Source organism: Leucopleurus acutus (assembly GCF_964270905.1).
Source record: "Leucopleurus acutus genome assembly, chromosome: 18".
Taxonomy (NCBI): domain Eukaryota; kingdom Metazoa; phylum Chordata; class Mammalia; order Artiodactyla; family Delphinidae; genus Leucopleurus; species Leucopleurus acutus.
Window position 1 is genome coordinate 16,247,437 of NC_139160.1, and position 24,703 is coordinate 16,272,139.

General features: G+C 36.2%; 1 protein-coding gene across 2 annotated transcripts in view; it reads left to right on the forward strand.

Moving 5' to 3' along the window:
* Nucleotides 1-24,703, forward strand: part of INTS6 (integrator complex subunit 6) — an 88,451-nt gene that overhangs the window by 35,940 nt on the left and 27,808 nt on the right. For both annotated transcript variants that reach the window (XM_082859586.1, XM_082859587.1), the window contains one exon: nt 23,449-23,632. In XM_082859586.1, the coding sequence (XP_082715712.1) occupies nt 23,449-23,632 (184 nt within the window). The remainder of the gene's footprint in view (nt 1-23,448; nt 23,633-24,703) is intronic.

Here is a 24,703-nt window from a genome sequence, read left to right on the forward strand (position 1 = left end):
ATGGCTCATAGTGTGTGCTCTGCCAAGGAGCTTGAACTTTGCCTTATAGGTTGATGGTAATTGTTGAAGAGATTTTAGCAGAGGAAAAAGCCATCAGATTTGAATTTTAGAAAGATAGTGGCAGTAGTGTGGAGTATACAAGGAATAAATATTTTTGGTAACTTTTTTTTTTAACCTCTTTGTAAAAGAGGACAGAAATTGTTTTTGTGGGTTGTTTTATACCAGACATAAAATAAAGAAACTTGGGATATTATTTAGCAATGAAAATGAATGAACTATTGACATGCTACAGTGTGGATGAACCTCCAAAACATTATGCTAGGTGCAAAAGACCACATGTTGTGTGATTCAGTTTTTACAACATTTTATGGAATGTCCATAAAATAGATTAGTGGTTGCCTGGGAATGGACTGGGGACTCACTGCAAATGGGCACAAGTGATCTTTTCAGGGTGTTGGAAATGGTCTAAAACTGGATGGTGGTGGTAGTTGTACAACTCTGTAAATTTACTAAAAATAATTGGATTGGACCCTTTTTTTTAAATTGAAGTAGAGTTGATTTACAATGCTGTGCCAATATCTGCTGTACAGCAAATTGTCTCACTTATACACATAGAGACATTATCGTTTTTAAATATTCTTTTCCATAATGGTTGATCCCAGGAGATTGGATATAGTTTGGATTGGACACTTTTTAAGATGGGTGCATTTTATGGTAGGTAATTATATTTCAATAAAGTTGTTAAAGACCTCACTTTTGAAATTTTTTGGATAAAACATATTGCTGATTCCCAAATAATTGCTCTTTACTCTGAACAAACATTGATCTTAAGCTGCTGGAACCAAAAAAAGGTGTTTTTGTTTTTCCTCCTAAACTTAAAGGGTATACATTGTAACTATAGAGTTAACTGTAGGAACTACCAACTAAATAAATCATGTTGTTACTAAATTTTATAGAATTGACTTTGACTTTAATATTTTAAATTTTCCTTTCCTTATTAAATATCATATGAGGAGAACCTTCTTAAGTAGAATATTGGATAATATTAAAAAGCTAGAAGTAGCCTAAGGGAAATTTACTACCCCCCCCCACCTTTTTTTTCCTCCAAGGAAATAATTGCTAAAGGAAAAACCTGAAGTTTGATGATTTAAAATTTATAAGTTGTTTCCTCAGTCTTAACAGTTATAGAAAATAGAGTACAGAGCAATTGGAAAATAGTTAATTTTACTCAATAAATATTTATTGAGGGCCTACTATGTGCTAGGCACTGTTTTTTAGAAACAGATTTTAAAAGGTTCTTACTATGTTACTTTTATTCCTGGCTGCCAAAATTTATGAGGTTCAGTCGTAATCATTAAAATATGTACAAAACTTAATTGTGTTACCTTTTATTGTTTACGAGGTAATTTCACATCTCACTTAATTCCTAATTCTGCGAGAGTAAGGAAAATGAGTTTTGTAGTATAGCCAATTCCCAAGTAAGAGCCAGAGCTGGGACTTGACCATTGGTGTTTATTTTTACTTCAAGTCCATTGCTCTTTACATGCTAGTGTGTGATTTAAAAAAACAAACAAACAAACAAACCCCCACCACCACCACGAACAGTACAGTACTGCATAAGGATAGGCATACAGATCAATAGTTAAAATCAAGAGTCAAGAAACAAACCATACATTCATGGTCAATTGATTTTCGAAAAGGGCGACAAGATAGTTTAATGGGGAAAGAATAATCTTTTCAAGCAGAGGTACTGAACAACTGAATATCCACATGCAAGAGAGTGAGGTTAGACTCTTACCTGACACCATGTACAAAAATGAAATCAAAATGGGTGGGCAGCCTAAATGTGAGAGCCAAAACCCTTGAAAGAAAAAACATAGGCATAAATTTTGATGACTTTGGATTAGTTAGGCAACGGTTTCTTAGACATGGCACCAGAAATGCAACCAAAAGAAAATTAGATAAATCTGACTTCATCAAAATTAAAAGCATTTGTGCTTCAAAGGATACTGTGAGGAAAAGATAGTAACAGGAGGAAATATTTGCAAATCACATATCTGATAAGGGCCTAGTATCCAGAATATACAAGGAACTCTTATGACACAAAAATAAAAAGACAACCCAATTTAAAAAAAGGGCAACAGATTTGAAAAGATAATTTTTCCACAGAAGACATACAAATGGCCAATAAGCACGTGAAAAGATGTTCACCATCATTAGCCATTATGGAAATGCAAACCAAAACCAATGAGATACCACTTCATACCTACTATAATGGCTAAAATAAAAAAGATGGATAAAGCAAATGTTGATGAAAAGGTAGAGAAACTGGAACTCTCATTGCTGGTAGGAGTGTAAAGTAATGGAGCTGCTGTGGAAAATAGTTTGACAGTTCCTCGAGAAGTTCTACACAGTTATTCTGTGACCCCAGAATTCTACTGGTATGCACCTAAGAGAAATGAAAACATTACCACGTAAAATGTCATATCAGCATTATTTATAATAGCCAAAAAGTAGAAACAATATAATGTTCATCAGCTGATGAATGCATAAACAAGTGTGGTATATCCATACAAATGGAGTGTTGTTCCCCTTAAGAAGGAATGAAATTCTGACATACACTGCAGTGTGGATGAACCTTGAAAATATGCTAAGTGAAAGAAGTCAGACACAAAAGGCCACTTACTGCATGATTCCATTTATTTGAAATGTCTAGAACAAGCAACTCCATAGAAACAGAAATAGTGGTTGCTAGGGGTTGGGGATAAGATGAGATGCTAATGGGTATGGGGTTTCTTTTTTGGGTGATGAAAATGTTCTGAAATTAGATAGTACCTCCCTGGTTCAGCCATTCTAAAGAAATGAAATAAAACAAATGGAAAAACTCGTATCTTTACCTGCGTACATCTATTTCCCTCTCTAGTGCCTTTCTTAATTTCCTTTCACAGCAAATTTAGAAGTTGTTTCTGCTGTCTCCTTCGCTTCCCTACCTCTTTTTTACTCCTTAACCTATTACAATCTAGTTTCTGATTCTACCCATAATGAGGTCAGCAATGTCTTCCTCATCTTCCAAATCCAACTGTTGGTTTAAAATTTTTCTCTTTCATGACGTTTTGCCAGTACTATTGAACGCTCTTTCATATAGTTTTCTCTTGGCTTCTGGATTTATACTCTCCTGGCTTTCCTCTGGCTTTCTGTTCTGTTTTAATCCTTTGTCTTAATTTGTTTGTTGCTTTAACACTTGTGACTGGTTTAATCTTAGATTTATTTATTTATTTTTTTCCTTTTTATTTGACATGCTCCTCTTGGGCAGTTTCATTCATTCTCAGGCTTCATCCATCAGTATTGTAAAAATTTCCATCTATAAACAGATTCCTAAGATTTGTTTTGCTAACCTGTATCTTTTTTAAAAAAACTTTATTATTTTTAATTTTTAATATGGAAAACATCAATAGGTAGATATAACCCACATAAAAGCTCTTTAGGATCCTCAGTTTTTAAGCCTTCAAATGGTGTCAAAGTAAAAAGTGTTGAGCACCGCTGCTCTTGGGTGTATGTATGTATGTATGTGTACATATATATGTATATATACACACACACACAGCCATACACACACATACGTATTTTTTGAAAAATTGAGATATCGAAATATAACATTGTATTAGTTTCGGGTGTGCAACACAATGATTCTATGTTTATATATTGAGATATATACATATATATATCACTATAGTAACTCTAGTGAACGTTGATCACTATACATAGAAAAAATTTTTTTTCTTGTGATGAGAACTTTTAAGATCTGTTCTCTTAGCAACTTTCAAATATACCAATACAGTATTGTTAACTGTAGTCACTATGCTTTACATGACATCCCCATGATGTACCTGTTTTATAACTGGAAGTTTGTACATTTTGACCACCTTCACCCATTTGCCCACCCCCACCTGCCTTTATCTTTCTAATTGAGTTTTTTTTTTTTTTTTTTTTTTTTGCGGTACGCAGGCCTCTCACTGTTGTGACCTCTCTCGTTGCAGAGCACAGGCTCCGGGTGCGCAGGCTCAGCAGCCATGGCTCACAGGCCCAGCCGCTCCATGGCATGTGGGATTTTCCCTGACCGGGGCATGAACCCGTGTCCCCTGCATCAGCAGGCGGACTCTCAACCACTGCGCCACCAGGGAAGCCCTCTAATTGAGTTTTGATGCTACTTAGGTGTTCTCCGTTTTCCCCTCATTTTCTCCCTTGGGATATCTGTACTCCCTAACTGGGCATAAAAATCACTTTATGATTTTATTCCAACTTTCCATGATTTATTTGGTTTTTACTACTTTTAAGTGCTTCACCATCAATGAATTGACCCCATTGTTCCTTGAATACATGACACTCTTTTATTTGTCAGGGCCTGTTCCATAATTTTGGAATGTTTCCTGTCTCTTTCCACCTTTCACTCCCCCAAACCTACTCAGTATTTGTTGAGACACTGGTCAAATGCTACCTCTTGTGAAGCTTTTGGGCATTTAGTTGTACTTTCTTCTCTGCACTTTTAGGGCTTTCTTCTTGTCACTGTAATCCCAGTTTTTGTTCATTATTTTACTTGTTAACTTATCTTACTGCCACTAGACTTTGTGTTGGGCTCCTGGCAGGCCCTTTCAGTTTGGGAACTCATATCCTTTAAGTTTCAGAAATGTTCTTATTTCTTTGACAATCTTTTCCTTCTTATGTCTCTATTCTTTCTTTTTGAATGTCAGACTTACGAATTGATTCGTTACAGTCATCATTATCATCATCATCATTATTTAACTTTTCTCTCCTACTTCCATCTTTGTCTTTATTCTTTCTTTGTTCTCTCTGGCTAGGTTGGTAAAGGGCTTGGCTTTTGCTAATGTTTTTATATTTTTTTGTTGAGGTGAAATACACATAACATAAAATTAATCATTTTAAAGTGAACAATTCAGTGACATTTAGTACATCCTTTTTAATAAAACTCTCATACTAGGCAGAAATATAAAGGTGATACAATGGAGTGTGTTGTTCTTCTCTAATCCCAAGCAGCAAATTCTAGGATAGGCAGATTTCTTTCACATATCTTTTCTCCACCAGATAATTTCAGTTTGGGTATCCTTGGATTTTAAACTGTTCTTGGAAATAAACAGAAAAATAACTGAGGATTATGATTGTTGAAGGGTAGAATCTTAGGGAGAGAAAGGACGTTGAAGGACTAAATCTTGAGTTTTAGAATTATTCCTGCATGTATTGGGAAGGAGGAAACTGAAATGAATCTGTAAGGGCCTGATACTAGTTATATGGATTTTTTATTTTGTTCATTATGAGTAAGAGCTAACGCTGTATTATATTTGAGGAAGTAGGTTTAAGAAATACTCAGTTCCACTGAAAATGTTAAAACTTTATTTGAAGCTTTTTTCCCATCTACATTATCCAAGCAAATCTGAGTAATGGGACTTGATCCTGGAGGTGCCAGCGTTCTATTTATTAAATCACAAAGGCATTTAGCATTGGTTTGATTAGAATGTGTGCTTCCCTGCCTTTAATGCACAAAAATTGCCTCTTCGAATGCATATTTTCTGCAACAAAGCAAAACAAATTGACAAGCATCTAGTTCAACTTTCAAGGATTGTGAAAAGCTTCTGGAAAGGTATATGATTTAGGATACTGGTTCAGTTTCTGTAATTGGGACAAGAGTAATAGTGGCTTAAAAAGAAAATTTCTTTTTCTCTCCCATCAAAGACAGAACTGGTTGGTGGTCTGGGAGGTAGGGTGGCTCTGCTCCAAGCTATTGTCTAGGCCCCCATGTTCCTTCTCCTTTGTTGATCTGTCTGCTTTACCTGAATGCTTGACACTGGTTTTATAGCACATCCTAGTTCAGTACTACAACTGAATTTCAGCCTGTGGGAAGAATGTGGAGGGCAGGCAGCTTCCTAATGTGAACATGACCTAAAACGTCTATATGGCAGTTCCAGTCAGAGTCCATCAACCAGAACCTGGCTGCACTTACTGCAAGGCAGAGTATAATCTCTACTTGGGCAGCCGTGTGTCCAGCCAAAATTTAGGAGTTTTGATGAGAAGGAAGAAAGAGAGATTGGATTCTGAGGGCAGTTTTTAGTTTCTGAAATGAAAGGGATGGTAAAGAAATTAATTATGCTTTAAAAGCTTTGGAAACTTCCTTACCTTGTAGTTTGACAGCTTATTCTAAGTTTATCTTGTACATTTTTGCCCCAGACCTGGAATCATGTCAGGTTCTGTGTATTTGGAAATGGTATGTGGAAACCCATAACCTGAGTGTTAAGAGGTGATCTTTGCTGTTGAGTTGGTCATTGTTTTCATGCCTTTGCAGTAGACAGAGTTAGGAATACATACTTTTTTTTTTTCTGAAAGTAAATATGTCATGAATTCATACTAGTGTTTCCAATTCAAATTTAAGGTAGATATTTAAAGAATGTAATTAAAGAATGTGTTTGTGTTATAAAGACCCAGGCTTGATTCCTGGCTTTGCAGCTAATTAGAGATGTAACCTGATTCTCTCTTGTTCTAAGCTTCAGTTTCCTCATCTTTAAAATGGGGATAATAATAACTGTATCTCATGGTTGTTGTAATGATTAAATGAGAAAATAAGTGCTCAAGAAATTTTACTGTTTTATTATTCTCTATCACACTGCAAAAAGGAGAGACTTCTAATTTTTGTAGGAGTTAGAGAAGACTTGCCCATTAAAGTAACACTGGTGCTATCAGGAAAGATTGGGTGTTAATGGGATGTAGAGATTTAGTTATAAAAATATCAGGGCAAGAGACTCACCAGGGAGGAGTGATCTGCATTAGTTAAGACAGGAGCATAGGATTCTGTTTTGCTCTTTAAAAAAAAAAGAAAAGGAGGGAGGGAGGGAGAAAGGAGAAAGAAAGGAAGGGCGGGAGGGAGGAAGGCAGGAAGGAAGGGAAGAAAGAAAGAAGGAAGGAAGGAAAGAAAGAGAAAGAAGGAAAAAGAAAGAGAAAAAGAAGGAAGGAAGGAAAGAAAGAAAGAGAAAGAGAGGGAGGGAGGGAGGAAGGAAGGAAGGAAGAAGGAAAGAGAAAAAGAAAACCTTTTTCCCTTATAGCGTTTAGCTTAGTGTGTAATTACATGGTAATCTGTGTGCTTATTTGATTAATGTCAGCCTGCCTTCCTGCCCCACAAGGGCAAGGACTATCCTGTCTTCCTTTTGCTTACCTTTGTAACCCCAGAGTAGTCACTGCACAGAGTAGTCACTCAGTTGATATTTGTACCCTGAATGAACTTTTACAGCATTTATAAAAATGACAAAATTTAGCATTTGATTATGTACCTATATTATCATTCTGTAGTTATTTCATTAGTGTTACCTTGTCCCTAGCTCAGCTATAGCTCATGAACTACTAATTGACCTAATTTCTTTAAGATTGATAACTTATAATACTTTAATACTGTGCAGATTTTTATCATTTATCCATTATCTGACAGCATTAGTTCTTTGTAAATTTTTGTTCAGAGTGAATTAATAAATGAATCTGCTGGTGATTCCATTTGTTTGGGTCTCAGCCTGTTGTGAAATGTGTGCCAAGTAATCTATTGTTAAGAGTTTAAAGTACTTCAACTATATCCCTTACAGTGAAGCCACTCGATGCTTTCATTTTGTTATGTTGCCTTAAGTGGGCGAGAGCAGGGTGTATATATATAGTTAGATTATCTTCCCAAGAATTAAGTCTAATACTCCCATGGGAGTGTGTGTGCATGTGTGCTCGCATGCACATCTTTTGTGTCCCATGGAAAAGATTGAGGATGAATATTCTCACCTGGATATTTAGAGAAGCGTTCTCAGACAGAAGGCAGCATGGTTATAGTATAAGGCACCAGACTCCAAATTAAATGGCACATGTATTCTAGAGCCTTTTCTCCTTTTCTTTCTTCCCCCTTTTTTTTTTGCCACTAAATATATGGTTCTCAGATTTGTGTTTGCTTATATTTCTTTTGTTGTTATTTCCTCTTTGTTTAGCTGCAATCTATATATAATAAAATGTAGCAATTTCAAGTATAAAACTTGATGAGTTTTGACAAATGTAAACATGGTGTTATTAACAGCACAATAATGATATAAAATGTATCTGTCATTCCAAAAAAGTTTTCTTATGCCCTTTGCAGTTAATTTCTATCACTGTCCCCTGGAAACCACTGACATGCTTTCTGTCACAATGTGTGTGTGCGCATGCACATGAGTGCGTGTGTATAGTTTTGCCTTTTCTAGAATTTCATATAAATGGAATCATTCAGTGTGTAGTTTGTGTCTGTCTTCTTTCACTTAGCATAATGCTTTTGAGGCTTATCTACATTTTTGCATCTATCAGTAGTTTGGTCCTTTTTATTGTTGAGTAGTATTCCACTGTGTGGCTATACTATAACTATAATTTGCTTATCCATTCACCAAAGTAGAACAGTTGGGTTTTTCCCTTTTTTTTGGGGGGGGGGGGACCGTTATAATAGTCATTGTGTACATTGGCATGAAAATCCTTTTGTGGGCATATGTTTTCATTTCTCTTGGGTATATACCTAGGATTGTAATTGGTGGATCACTGACAAGCTTTTTTTAAAATAAATTTACTTATTTTATTTATTTATTTTTGGCTGTGTTGGGTCTTCGTTGCTGTGCACGGGCTTTCTCTAGTTGCAGCGAGCAGTGGCTACTCTTCATTGCAGGCGTGGGCTTCTCATTGCAGTGGCTTCTTATGTTGTGGAGCACCAGCTCTAGGCGCACAGGCTTCAGTAGTTGTGGCTCGCGGGCTCAGTGAAACTGCCAAACTGTTTACTAAAGTGGCTGTACTGTTTTGCATTCCTACCAGGAAGTGTATGAGAGTTCTAGTTGCTCTGCATCCTTCCAACACTTGAATTTTTTCAGTCTTAATTTTAGACAGTATAGTGGGTGTGTAGTGGTGTCTCATTTTGGTTTTAGTTTGGATTCCTTAATGACTAATGATGTTGAACATCTTTCATATGCTTATATGTCACCTGTATATCTTCGGTGAAGTGAGTGTTCAGATTCTCTTGCCCAGTTTTTACTTGTTATCATTGAGTTATAAGAAGCTTTTACATATTCTGGATACAAGTCTTTTATTGGATACATGTTTTCCAAGTATTTTCTCCCAGTCTATGGCTTGCCTTTTCAATTTTTACAGTGTATTTTAAAGAGCAAATATTTTTAATTTTTTTCTTTTTTTAAAATTAATTTTTATTGGAGTATATTTGCTTTACAATGTTGTGTTAGTTTCTACTGTACAGCAAAATGAATCAGTTATACATATATATGTATCCCCTCTTTTTTGGATTCTTTCTTTTATGGTTTGTGCTTTCTGTGTCCTATTTCAGAAATCTTTGCCTAACTTAATGTTACTTTCTCCTGTGTTTTCTTTTTTTTTTTTTTTTTTTGTGGTACGCGGGCCTCTCACTGTTGTGGCCTCTCCCGTTGCGGAGCACAGGCTCCGGACGCGCAGGCTCAGCAGCCATGGCTCACGGGCCCAGCCGCTCCGCGGCATGTAGGATCTTCTCGGACTGGGGCACGAACCCGTGTCCCCTGCATCAGCAGGCGGACTCTCAACCACTGCACCACCAGGGAAGCCCCTCCTGTGTTTTCTTTAAGGAGTTTTGTAGTGTGAGCTTTTACTTTTAGGGTCATGATTCATTTAGGAATTTTATGTATGATGGGAAGAAAGTGTTGAGGTTCATTTTTTGGACACACTGTTAACTAATTGTATCAGTACCATTTGTTGAAAAGGTAATCCTTTACCCATTGAACTGCTGTGGCATCTTTGTTAAAAGTCAATTGGCCACATATTTGATTGTCTGTTTCTGGACTTTCTATTCTGTTTCATTGATTTCTATTTCTGCCTTTTGCCAGTATAACACTGTCTCTACTACTGTAGCTTTGTAAGTCTTGAAGGCAATTTGTCTCCAACATTTTCTTTTTCAAACTTGTTTTGTCTGTTCTAGGCCTTTGAATTTCCATATTTAAGTCATTTAAATTTTTCCATATTTAAATATCCAAATTTAAAGTCAGCTTATTAAATTTTACAAGAAAGCCTACTGCACTTTTGATTGTAATTACATTGAATCTCTAAGTTAATTTGGGGAAATCCACATTTTACATTATTGGTTATTCTGATCCATGAGCATGGTATATCTCTCAAAGTTTTTAAGTCTAATTTTTCTCACCAGTGTTTGTGGTTTTCCTTGTATAAGTTTTACACATATATACTTTTTTTTTTTTTTGCGGTATGCGGGCCTCTCACTGTTGTGGCCTCTCCCGTTGCGGAGCACAGGCTTTGGACACGCACGCCCAGTGGCCATGGCTCACGGGCCCAGCCGCTTCGCGGCATGTGGGATCCTCCCAGACTGGGGCATGAACCCGTGTCCCCTGCATCGGCAGGCAGACTCTCAACCACTGCGCCACCAGGGAAGCCCCTACACGTATATTTTGACGCTTTTGTAAATCAGTTGTTTTACGTTTAATTTTTGATTATTTGTTGCTAGTACATAGAAATATATTTTATTTTTATATTTTGACCTTGAATTCTGTGAGTTTCCTAAAATGACTTTTTATCTAGCAGTTTTTTCCAGATTTCTTGGAATTGTTTTCTTCATATAAAATCATGTTGTCGGGCTTCCCTGGTGGTGCAGTGGTTGAGAGTCCGCCTGCCGATGCAGGGGACACGGGTTCATTCCCCGGTCCGGGAAGATCCCACATGCCGCGGAGTGGCTGGGCCCGTGAGCCATGGCCGCTGAGCCTGCGCGTCCGGAGCCTGTGCTCCGCAACGGGAGAGGCCACAACAGCGAGAGGCCCGCGTACCGCAAAAAAAAAAAAAATCATGTTGTCTGTGAATATTGACAGTTTTACTTCTTTCCAGTATCTGTCTGCTTTTTGGTTTGTTTTTCTTGTCTTAATGTACTGGTAGAAGTGGTGAGAGTAGACATCTTTGCCTTGTTCCCAGTCTTGGCAAATGAGGTGAGAGTGAAACCTTTCACTATGTAAGTGTGATTTTAACTGTAGGTTTTTTTTCTGTATTCCTTTTATCAGGTTGTGGAAGTTCTCCTTTGTTCCCAGTTTGCTGATTTTTGTTTTTTAAAATATCATGAATATGAGTATGGAATTTTGTCAATTTTTTATGCATATGTTGAGATTATCATATGATTTTTTATTTTGCTAATATAGTGAATTACATTGATTAATTTTTAATGTTAAACCAGCCTTGTTTATATACATATATATTCTTGTTATATATTTTAATAGATGAGGAAACATACACAAAAGTGGTGATGTGAGTAAGTAGACATAGGAGCTCAGGAAGCAGCAGTCTGAAATTAATTACTATAAGTCAAGGAGAAAAACAGATTTTAGTAGTGTGACACACTACTAAACACAGTGTAAACATTAGATGAGAATCCAGATATGTAACAAGGCTGTAGCAAACTGGGAGAATGTGGGTTTAAATCTTGCTTTTTCCAGAATCTGCAGTTACTTAGACAAATTTATCAGTCTCTTTGTGTCAGGGTTTCCTTACCTTCCTCCCACCCCCAAAGGATAATTCTGTATTTATTTTGTTCTAAGAAATATTATCCACCCTTACCCTCTCAGAGTTTCTGAAATCAGGAGAAGCTAGTTAGCTTTCAGCTAGATGGTATGGACTTATATCTGGTACTGCCTGTGTCCGTGCATATTGATGCACAGATGTGGGTCATTTCGCTCTCACTTGGGCTGAACTATTTGCTTTATTAACACCTCGTGTCAGGGGAAATTTTTTATATTCTGTTTAAAAGAGTTAAAATGTTTCGGTTTAAATAACATGAACATTTGGCTAATGTAGTAAAAGCACGACGAGGGCTAGTAGTAAAAGCAAGACCTCCCGTTCTCATTTCCTTTCCTCAGAGGCTTTTAATTGCTTGCATTTTTAATTGTTGTGTTGGTTATTCACATATGTCCAATCAAAGAAATTTTTATTGTGGAACTTCTAAACATATACAAAAGTAGGGAAAATAAAATAATTGGTTCAAGGTTCTTGGTTCTTGAGGTTCAAGAACCCTTACCTAGCTTCAATAATTAGCCACATTTTGCTGGTCTCATTTCATCTGTTCTGCCCCTACCCCATACACATTTATACATTTATATAAACATTTATATACAATATACATTTTAGGGGAATATTTTAAAGCAAATTCCAGACATCGCACGCACACACACATGCACACACACACCCCTGCAGTGTTCAATATGGCTTAACAATAATTTATTTAAAAAAATCTTATTAAATTTAAGTTTAAAATATAATTACTCTAAATTAAATTAATTTCTTTTTATAGCTTAACAAAAAATTTAAGGTGTTTAATAAATAATCTAACATCCATTCTATATCCCAGTTTCTCTACTTGTCTCACAAATGTTGACGATTGTTTTGTTTGAATCAGAATGCAAACATGGTTCACATATTACATCTGATTGTTACGTATTTTTATCCAGAAGTCTCAGAAGTTTAACATAAATTTGTATCCCTAAGGAAATTATTACTTTACAGTGAATAAGCATTGAAACAAACAAAAAATATGATACATACATTAGATCACCTAAGGTACAACAGGCAGTGCAATATAAAGAGAGTTGAAATTGCCCAATTTCTGAGAAGAGAGGTAAAACTTTCAAAGCTATGAGATGGTATTATGACTCTTTTACCAGTTGTGAAGAACTATTACTGAAGAATCCAATATCTGTTCAAAGCCAACCTTTTAAAGAGAAGCATTATATCATCTAGTAATTTATCACTGAAATAAAGAGAATACAAAAATATTCTAAGGTTAATCAAATAGGAACTGCAAATGAAATTCTAGTAGCCTTTGATATACCTTGAAGTGACACTCTTCAAACTAGAGGTGCTATAAAGAGGTCAAGATCATAAGCACAGGCTATAACATATGACTCTGATGTTCTGTTTAACTTATCATGGCCAAAAGGGATTCAGAAGAACCTCTAGACCCAGTGTGGAGAAGACTTAGACTAAACTGTTTGATACTCAAACACATGAAACTCATGAGATGGAAGAAGGAGGGGATATGCAACTTTATGGATAATTATGCGCTATTGTTGGAAAAAGTTTCATGTACACTTAATGTTAAATTTTGGGGAAGCAAGGAAATATACATTAAATTGCTGATATATCTTAGAATCTAAGTTATAGGTAACCAGGTGTGGTGGAGGATTAAATACGATGATTCAAGCAGAGTATCTAATTAAAACCCCGGCACAGAGTTCAGTTAATGAAGACTTGTCAGCCTGCTAACTTGCCATGTGATTTGGGGCAATATTTGGTATGAACAAGAGGTCTTTAAGCTTTTTTCTCTCCCTGCTTCTTTGAAGTATCAAGAAAAGTTTATTATTGTTATTTTTTAGGGGGTACAATATATTTCCAGACGATAGGGACATATATAACATACTGAAGAAAGTTTGTTGATAAGTTTTTATGCTTGAAGCATTAATTGCTCTCGGTTACCTGGGAAGTAATGAGTCTCAAAATGATTCACAAGGTTTTTACTCTATTTTTTGTTTCTTTACCAATGTGCTTTAAGTTAACCTTCTGACTAATACTTTATATTTATTTCAGTTTAAATGTTTTATGTTAGATTCTGAATAATTTGGGATATTATTTAACAATTATGTGTAGTTATACGTTAGAGTTGGTAACATTATTGTGCATCGTTTGAGAAAAGTGCCCTTTTTTAGAGTGTGTGTGTGTGTCCTTTTGGAACTTAGTTTTGCATTTTTTTAAAAGTCATGCTTCATGTATTACAGTAACTTGTTATCATTTGAACATGTTAAATCATCACTGCAATAGTAGAGGTAGAGAAGGCATCAGAGCCTTAGGGGGCATATCATAATCTATATTTTTTCCTCTATAATTGTCTTTGATATTAGTCCCTTGCTTTTTGTTTTCATTAATTTGTTTCTTGCTTTCATTCCTATTCCTTTTGCCATCATTCACCTTGATGTTTTTCTTAAACTATTAATTAGCTCCTTAACTTGTCTTGGTTTCCTTCAAATCTGTCTTTCCATGGCAATAATTATGCTAAAGCACACCACTTGAGTGTATTACTCTGTTGTTCAAAATGTTTCATTGTTTTCCATTGTCCACTAGATTCCTCTGGACCTTTCACAGTTAAGCCAGTTACCTTATTTATCCATCCATCTGTTTTATTCATTCAGCCATATTTATTGAGTTTCTTCTATGAACTAGACACTGCTGTGCTCTGAGGATCAAATGATAAAACAATCAGGAGCTCAGTCCCCTTGGGTCTAATTGAGAAGAGAGACATTAATAAAAGTATCATGTGTTAAAAGTAAAACTGCAATGATCATGTATCCTACAAAAGGGAGGAGTATGTATTGTGAGAGCTTTTAATAAGGGCACTCTGGATCTAGTCAAGAAGGTCATTGAAAGCTAAGATTTGAAGAGGTGAGGAGGATTTACTATCCAAAAAGTAGGAAGGATGATCATACCAGGTAGAGGCACTGTACAAAGGCTCTTCTCCCAAAAGGAGTATGTTTTGAGACTGAGGGACTAGAAGAAGGCTAATGTGACTTGGAGCATAAAAAGAGAGGGATCATTGTATAAAATGGAAAAGAAGGTTGGGATTGACCACACAAGGGGTTTTGAGGCCATGCCAATTAATGTTATTAATATGAATGCAATAGGAAGTCATCCAAGGGTTTTATTTAGAGGTAGGGGGTGGAGGAGTGAAAGACAAGTGGATGTTGGAAGACCAGTTAGGCATTGTTGCATTAGTTCTGACAATAGCTTGGTCATGGAGGTTGGTGATAGTAAAAGGGATAGAAAGAAGCAGCAGTTTCAAGAGATATTTAGAAAGTTAAGTCAACCAAATTTGCTGACATATATTTCATTTGGGGGTATAAGGAAGAGGGAGATGGCTTCTTGCAAAACTGGATAGATTGCGGTGCCATTCATTGAGCTAGGGAATCTTGAGAGAGTACCATTTGGGGTGGAGGAAAATCATGAGTTCAGTTTTGAGCAAACTGAGTTTGAAGTACCTTTGAGCCATCCAAGAGGGAATGGCAAGTAGGCAGAAGAATATTTTGGTGCTCAAAAGAAAGATCTAGGCTGGACATATCCAATTGTAAGATATTATCTGAGTATAGGTAGTAATTGAAACTGTGAGTAGGTGGATTGAGGGTTTAGAGTATAAACTGGCCAAGGCTTAATACTGAGCCTTGAGCGTCAGCAGCATGTAATGGCTAGGTATTAGAGATTGAGGGGAGGATCGGGGTGGAAGACAGAGGAGCAGCCGAAGAAGCAGAGGGAAGCCATGAGAATATTTTAAGGTGAAAGCCAAAGGAAGAGTATCTTTCTAAAGAGTGGTAAATAGTTTTGAATGCTGCTGGGAAGCTAAATCTGAAAAATCTTCACTAGGTTTAATGACTCCTTTGGTTATCTATTTCTGTGTAACAAATCATCCTAAAAAAAAAAAAATCATCCTAAATCTTAGTGGCTTAAAACAACAACAGTTTATTATTTCTCAAGATTCTGTGAGTTGGCTTCATTCATCTGGGGGCTTAGCTGGGGCTGGAACACCCAAGATGGCCTTATTTACATGTCTGGGGCTTTGGTGCCCACTGTTGCCTGGGCACCTTGCTTCTTGTCCCTGTGACTTCTGTCTCTCCGTAAGATCTCTTATCGGGCAGTGGTCTAGTTCAAGCTTCTTTACCTGGCGACTGGCTCCCAACGGGCTGGCAGTGAAGCTTCGAGGTCTGTTAAGACTCAAGCCTGGAACACTTTGACCACACTGTCATCTACCACCGTGGCCAAAAAAAGATCTTTGATGACTTAGTGTGGGAGTTGTTTTAGTAGAGTTGGAAAGACTAGGAAATGATGAGCAGATGAAGAAAAATTCCTTATCATTCCCCTATATTTTTTATAAACTTGACCCAAAATAGGCTACTAATTTCCTGAATGCTTCCTGTTTATTTCCTCACATGCTCCTTTCCGCTAAATATTATTCCTCTATCTCCACCATATTAAAATCTTACCCGTTCTTTTTTTTTTTAATTTTTATTGGAGTATAGTTGATTTACAGTGTTGTGTTAGTTTCTGCTGTACAGCAAAGTGAATCAGTTATACATACACATATATCCACTCTTTTAGATTCTTTTCCCATATAGGTCATTACAGAGTGTTGAGAAGAGTTCCCTGTGCTATACAGTAGGTCCTTATACATTATCTTTTATATATATATATATATATATATATATATATATATATATATATATATATATGAAAATCTTACCCATTCTTAAAGGCTTTCTTAAAATTTTCAGTTTCTCTCCTTTGTATGTTGCTCTCCAGCAGTTCTGAATTTTAATTTAATTTTTTATCCCAGTATTTGTTATTTCTTGCCTTTTATCTTTTTGATCATGATCTTCACTCTGCATGCCCTGCAATCTGCAAAAGGTTGTAGATTCTCAGTAAACTTTTCATTCTTCAAACTAACTCAAATGCTACTTCCTCGGAGAGCCTTTGCTGGTCCATCCCCCAAATAATCAATTATTCCTCTGTACCTCATGCATACTTTTACTATTGTACATATCATAACATATTATAATTATTTACATGTTCTTGAAGGTAGGAGATTACAGTGTCTACTGTGTTGCCTTTCATTAAATAATTCCTGAGTTATAGCTCGATTTGTGATCCCCATTCTTAATATTTAAGAAAAATGCCCCACATGATAACAATTAAAAATTTTGTATTAATAATGACCTAATTACTTTTTTGATACTGTGCCAAGTTCATTGATACTAGGCCAGTGCATTAAACTATAAAGACAAGTTTTGGTTTGGTGTGTGAGGTAAAACATTTTTGCAAGAAAGAATATATGACCACACTCTTTGTATCTCTAAATTCTAAGGCTAGAATTTATGAGGTTGTATTCTGTGTGGCCTCAGTAGAAGTATGTCCATATGTAAATTCTCATTGTGAATATTGTACATTGAGCTCGATTCAGGAGTTGTTAATGGCTTCACCATATGGAATGGTTGTTTCTCTACCCCCTGCTGTAGGTGTCAGGCAAATTTTTGCAGCTCGTGTCTTTATATCCTCTATGTTTGGGTACATACAAGGGACATAGAGATCAGCTGGTTTCATATATCGGGGAAGAATAATACTTCAGCTCTTGGAGATAGGACTAGCTGGTTCTGCGACCCACCACAGTATGACAGTGGAATCTGTGTTTGTGTGTTTGCATCCATATCTGTGTATGGTTTGGGCTGGGGGGAGCACAAATGTTGTTGGCAGGACACTGACTGGTGCTTGTGTTCTGCAGCCCTCATTCGCTCCTCGTACTGTACTACTCTAGTCCTTTCCTTAGGCTGTGGGAACGGGACAAATACTATGGGGGGGACACAGAAAAGAATCAGATCCCTCTCCCTGCCTTCTCTCAAACTGGAGAGGGATAGGCAGTCAGGGAGATAGGTCATTAAAACTTAAGGTAGGAAGTATAATTATTAAAGGACTTAAAATGAGTTACTTCAGTAATAGAACCAGTTGGCAGAATATCCAGCTGCAAGCGGAAACCTCCTAAGAGTTGGTACAGATCAGTCACCTGACGCTCATGATGTGATCATCATCCAGGAGTGAGATAGGTTGTGTGCCAGGAGAAATCCGTTCGGGTCCTGAATTAAAAATGTTTTTAAAAGAAATTTCTTTTATCTTCTTTCAGTGTTTGCTGACTTTTATTTATTTATTTTTTACATTCTGCAAATGTAAAAAACAAGTAATAACGTATGAGAATCCTGATTATCTGAAGTTTTATAATTGGTTATCTTAAAGTGAGCTAGCTAAAACGTTATCCAAATCTTACTTATTTGGCTTGGTAGAGTCCTTATTAAATCCTGAAATAATGCCATGCTTGTGGTAGGCACTCACAGAATAACTGAATAAAATTTAAGTTGATCTTTAGTCCAGCCTTAGCAAAATCACAAATAATTAGGGTCTGAACCATAAACAAATATGAAACAAATTAAGGGGAAGTCACACTATTATAAATAAATAAATTTTGAGTATGCCTAATGATAGACAATCACCTTCCTAATCTGCCCTTTGTTTTTTATACCTATGGAGAAATAAATTGTCTTCTTTTTTTTATAAGAAATTGAGGAGAGACTCAGAGGTGAGAAAGGGCAGTAAGATAGTTATCCAAAGGAAAGAAGGAAAAGTAGGACAGTCTTCCTCAATTTAAATTGAAGTTATATTTCCTTTTCTGTCAGCTACCAAGGTAATTATATAAGAAATCTGGAATGGTGAGATCAATAAAATTAACCATTTAAAATAATAATATAGAAAACCTCAATTGTATTCAAGTAAAAATAAAACTTGGTTAGTATAAAGTTTTCTGTGTTTATTAGTCCATTAGACTGAAGCTTTGCAAAGTATAATCTTATGAAGACCCTAATAAAGACCAATAATGTCATGGTTATGGGAGAGTTACTGTATTATTGAATTACACATGATTCATCCAGTTCTTAAAATTTTCAGTCCTTCTTTGATGCTCTAAACTTGATTATATAGCAGGGGTTATTTGAGTCTGTATTCTCTCTTGACACACAGTCTTACATTGCAACTTGTCTGTAAAATGGGGATAATAATAGTACCTACCCCATCGGTTTGTTATAAACATGTTATAAATATGAAAAGCTCCCAGAATGTTGCTTGACACATACATAGTGAGTGCTCATTATGCTAGCAGTTATTGTTGTTTATTTTTATTGTTGTTATTACCCATGTACTTGAGAACTGGAAGTGAATAGCAAGAGGGAGAAAGTGCCTCTTTTCATCAAAGAGTAACTGGGGGAAAAGCATAGGATTGTGCTTTATAAAAACAAATAATCTAAAATGTTCATAACATTTAGTAATTAGTGGTTCAAAATCACCAGATTGATTCAGAAATGGATGATTAAAATTTTTTTCTAAAAGTAGTTATTTTTATAATTAAAATTTTCTTTTTCCACTTAATAGAATTAGTTTATTTTTTACATTAATATCTCAACACTTGATCTTTTTAAATGCAGATTATGATTTCAATAACAGGCAGTACAATGCAGTGTTTAAGAGCACAGCATCAGGGACCGGTCTACCTGGGTTTATATTCTGTCTCCTCATCATTTACTGTGTACCTTCTGGCAAGGCTCTCTGTGCCTCAGTTTTTATCATTTGTAAATAGGAATGTGTAGTGCCTGCCACGTTTGTTTATTTTGTAGATTAAATGAGTGTGTGTGTGTGTATACACACACACACACACACACACACACACACACACACACACACACACACACACACATATATATGGTTTAGAACAGTGTCTGCCAAATAATAGTTACTACTGTATAATTGTTGTTGCTAATGACAGGTTTTTTTGCCTCATCAGATATTTAAATTTGAGTACTCTCTTACTAAAGTTTCCTGCAGTTAAGTCTCAAAAACGGCTTTTATAAAACTATTTTCCTGTCAAGTGTTCAGAAATAAAAATCCTAATAAATATTTTGATAGCCAGTACTGTGATTTTCTATCTTCTTCTTTCTGTTTGTCAGCTTCTCCTTAAACACATCTCTAAAACCAGTTCCTTTAGGAACATGATCCCTGTCCTCAGAAATCTTGGGAGTAGTGGGACCATATTTTATCATGCATCTTTAAGTCCTCCAAATCCTAAATGCCTAATATTGTAGGGGCATAAAAAACGATGAGAGAAAGCAAACATAATTTTCAAGAAATATTCTACTGTCTTACGGTATATTTTAATAGCCAGTTAAGTATAAGCAGAACTCTGTGTTAATGTCCTTATAAATGTCTGAGCCTTGGGGCTAGTGATTATATCTAATCTACCTTTTATTGAGTTGAGACGTGTATGAAGTTTTCTTGTGTTTAATTTTGTTATAAAATGACAACACTGTTATAAAAGAGATATAGATAACTGCTTGAATGGATAGTTTACTGTGTTTTTGCATATTAATATATTCTAATATTCTGGATGAGAGTAAGTGATACAAAAATTTCTGCCATATTTACTCATTTTGATTTTTTTTTGTTGTTGAGGATTTTTAAAAATATAGTGAATGGAAGAGAACATTGCAGATAGTTAAGTGCCTTTTCTTCCCTTACTCAGTGTTATTTCCCTCCCTCTTCCCCATCCAAGCAGCAAGAATTATCATGAATTTGGTGTGTAGCCTTCCAGTTCATGTTTTTTTACTTTTCCTATATGTGTATGTTATACACATATAAAACTACACTAAGTAATTGTTTAATAGTGCATATAGATGCTCTGCTCTATGTATCATTTTGCATCTTGCCTTTAATTTGTATTATCTGATGATTAGTGTATTTGAGCATCTTTCTACATATTTATAGGCTATATGAGTTTCCTCGGGCATTATTTTTTTTTGTTGCCCATTTTTAACTTTGGGAATTATCTATTCATATTTATTGCACATTTTTCTAGTGGTTAATTTTATGTTTTTCTACTTGATTTATGTGCTATTTGCCTTGATTTTCAAAGTCCACATATCCAGAAAGACCTCCCTTGGTGATTATAAGACATTGCTAGAATTTCAACTGTAGACTTTAGGTTTGGAGTAATCCAACCCTCCTGAGAATATTTTTTCACTAAGGTTTTTTATCTTTTTCCTGTCCCTGTTTGCTTGCCCTCACTCCTTCCTATTTTACTAGCGCATTTCAGCTATAGAGGAGTTTTTCCTGCCTCTTTGGTGATGAGGGAGGGTGGTAGTGATATGGAAGGCGTAAATAATAAGAAATAGAAAAATGAATAAAAATTTGACAAGTTTATGAAATTGATATTGCTCTGTGTAAATATGCTTGTGACCCTTGGCTTTTTGTTTTACTTGAAGTACATTCTAGATCTAGCATTGTGCAGCCAATAAAAAGATAATGCTCATCATTATCTGATTGGGGGGGGTGTGTGTGTGTGTGAGCATTACTTGATAAGTTGTGTGTGTATGTGTACGTGATTTGGGGTCTGTTGTTGTCCTATCCACTATTTATTTATACATGAGGTCTCTGCAGTGCTGTTATCCACTGGATTCTTGAGACAGGTCCACGTATCCATTACTTTCCAGAGCTACTGCATTAACAGTTGAAATCTTCCTCCAGTGCCATTGGTGCTTCAATATTTATCTTCTGGCAGGGTGTGGTGATAGCAGCAAGGTCTTGGAGTTCCCAAGCTGTTTTGCAAGTGTCACAGAACCTTTGAGGTTAGAAAACCTTCCTCAGGGAACACCCTGGCCCAGATTTCTTAATTTAAGAGTCCTTCCTTATTATTGCCTCTGACTTCTGCCTTAAAAGTAGGATCAGTGCCAGGAGAAAAGCTCATGACTCTTGGCCATGGGCACGAAATCTTGGCTGGTCCTGATGTAAGAATCTTGCAGCAGATTCTCTTGACAGGAGTCTTTTGGAGAGAGGTTCCACTTTAGCAGAGCTTTGCTAGGAATTCTCTTCTTAGAATTGAATCTGATTTTTTTTTAATGGTTTGATGTAAGTCATTGAAGAAACTTGAGTTCTTAAGTCAGTGTAGAATGACTTCAATCCCTAATTTATCAAGTTCAGAAATCTTCAAGGTGAGAAATAGAAAGGCTGTAAGCAATACAATTATGTCTTGTTTTTGACAAAAGTAGTATAAACTCTGGCAATTAATCTGAAAGTGACCATTTTATTTTATTTTATTTATTAAGAAAAATTTTTATTGGAGTATAGTTGATTTACAGTGTTGTGTTAGTTTCAGGTATACAGCGGAGTGATAATTTTGAAATGTGTTCTGTATTTTAAAGAAAACTCCAGTATTTGTATAAATCAATCCCTGAGTATGCTGATCCTGGGTTTCATTTCTTTTTTAAAAAATTTTATAAGTAATAAAGACTTTTGTTTTCCTAAGCACTATATCATCACACTTAAACATTATTAGTAATACCAGTAACATGTATTTCAAATTTTCCCGATTGTCTTAAAAATCTTTGCTCTTGATTGTTTTGTCTCATATTCTCTAACAGTTCCACCAGCCCTCCCCACTCCCACTCTTTGCTTTTTCGTGCCATTGATTCATCGGAGAAACCAGGTCATCTGTCCTGTAACATTCTGGATTTGACTGATTGCTCCCTATGGTGGTGGATAACTTGATCCTGTATCGTCAGTTGTCCCTGTAAACTGGTGGTTAGAACTAAAGGCTTGGTTAGATTCAGATTCAACCTTTCCTTCCCTTTTTCTTTCCTTCCTTTTTTCAATGTTATGTACTTCACATCATGAGGCCCATATTGTCTGGTTGTCCCCGCTTACTTACGCTAAGACTGATGTGTGGATCTGTTGGTACCTTGTGACTGTTGGTTCAGAGGTACCCATTAGAATCACTTTAAAGTGTTTAAAAATTCTTAAGAATCTTGGATTCTGATTGAGCAGGTCCTAGAGGCATGGGGAGAGGCATAGATTAAAAAACACATGGAAGAAACCCCCAAACCCTCTATCTTTACTCAGAAGTAGTAAGAATCATTACCTTTAATATATTTAACATGTAACTAGAGTGATAAAATTTACTTTTAAGCAAATGCTTTGGGAAGATATGTTTCGTATGAAATGAAGCATATCTAAATCATTAACTGTGGAGGTGTTTGAGGCTACTGTGGTGTGGTAGAAAAAAATACTGACTTGCGGGACTTCCCTGGTGGGACAGTGGTTGAGAATCCGCCTGCCAGTGCAGGGGACACGGGTTCGATCCCTGGTTTGGGAAGGTCCCACATGCCGCGGAGCAACTAAGCCCATACGTCACAACTACTAAGCCTGCACTCTAGAGCCTGTGAGCCACAACTACTGAAGCCTGCGCTTCTAGAGCCTGTGCTCCACAACAGGAGAAGCCACTGCAATGAGAAGACGGTGCACGCAACAAAGAGTAGCCTCCACTTGACACAACTAGAGAAAGCCCGCGAGCAGCAATGAAGACCCAAAGCAGCCAAAAATAAATAAATAAATACATAAATTAATTAATTTAAAAAAAAAAGAAAAAGAAAAAATAGTGACTTGGACCTGGGAGGCCAAATCATTTATTGTCTCTGAGGCCCATTTTTTTTTTTTAATCTAGAAAATAGGAACCCTAAGATATTTATCATAGGGTTGATTTAATGAGTAAATGAAATGATTTATTTAGAAGCAGTCCAGCACCTGGTGGTGAGTTATGTTGAAATCTGAAAAGCATTACGGAAAGCTTGGTTTTTTTAAATGATAGGAGACTCATGACTCATGATGTAGTTTTAATATGTGTCATTAACGTAGCCTTTTTGGGAGAAATAGTGTTGGAAATCTTATTGTTTTTTTATTTCCCCTTACTTTCAGCTCCATTTACCTCTTAATTCTCCTTTGCCTGGAAGCGAATTGACCAAGGAACCTTTTCGTTGGGATCAGAGACTCTTTGCATTAGTGTTGCGGTTGCCTGGCACGATGTCAGTAGAATCAGAGCAGTTGACAGGTGTGCCTTTAGATGACTCTGCAATCACACCAATGTGTGAAGTGACAGGCGGTAAGTTCTTTGTTGGCAGTAATTCAGTGACTTAAGCAGAGTTTATCTGAATGTTTTAAAGTGTGCATTTCAAAATCTCCATGTTTGTTTTTGTTCAACAAATTAATATTAGAAGTTAGTAGACATAGATGGTTTTAAAACTACATTGATGAAGGTCTTTGATTCGATTTGAATAGGATGTGAATACTATTGGGTCTGATAATGCATGATATTTTTTTTCTAACCATATAGAAAATGCTGGTATTTGAAGTTGTTAAACTTATATTCTTATCTACAAAGATTGCTAATGATTTACAAATGCCGTAGAACTTTTTTCTCTGAAAAAATGTTTTGAGAATCATCTCATTATCCATGTAATGATTAATGCCTGGTTAAGTACAGTTTTCCCCAGAGGCAAAGAGGAAGCTAGATAGGTTAGAGGAAACAGGTAGTGAACTCTTAGCCAGCTAGTCCAGGTGGTCACTGTGCTCAGTGAACATTAATGAAATTCTTGAAACAGAATACTGTAAGAGACTCAGAACTTTTATAATGTGGAATTGGTTAACAGGTGGGTTAAATTCATATGGATATGGATTGAGTGCCTGCTGTGTACCAAGCACTGTTCCATGCTTTAGGACTTCCATAGTGAATATGACAGGCATGGTATTCTTGCTTTCATGGTGCCTTTTAGTTCTTGCTTAGGGAATTTGATACTAAAATGTCCAGGTTGGGCATACCACTAATTTCATCAGTGTCAGGGGCTGTGACATAGTCTCCATACACTGTCAGTGCTCTATTGAGATTCTATCATAGCCAGCTATGTAAGTTAAAGGAAAATATAAAGTCTAATTTATATTTTAGGTGCCTTTCTTCTAAAATTCTGTGGATTTTGGAGATCTGCAAATTTCACAGACAAAAAGCATATCCCATATAGATAGGTATGTGAAGAAGATAAGTTAGAGAGAGTGGCATAGACATATATACACTACCAAACGTAAAATAGATAGCTAGTGGGAAGCAGCTGCATAGCACAGGGCGATCAGCTCAGTGCTTTGTGACCACCTAGAGGGGTGGGATAGGGAGGGTGGGAGT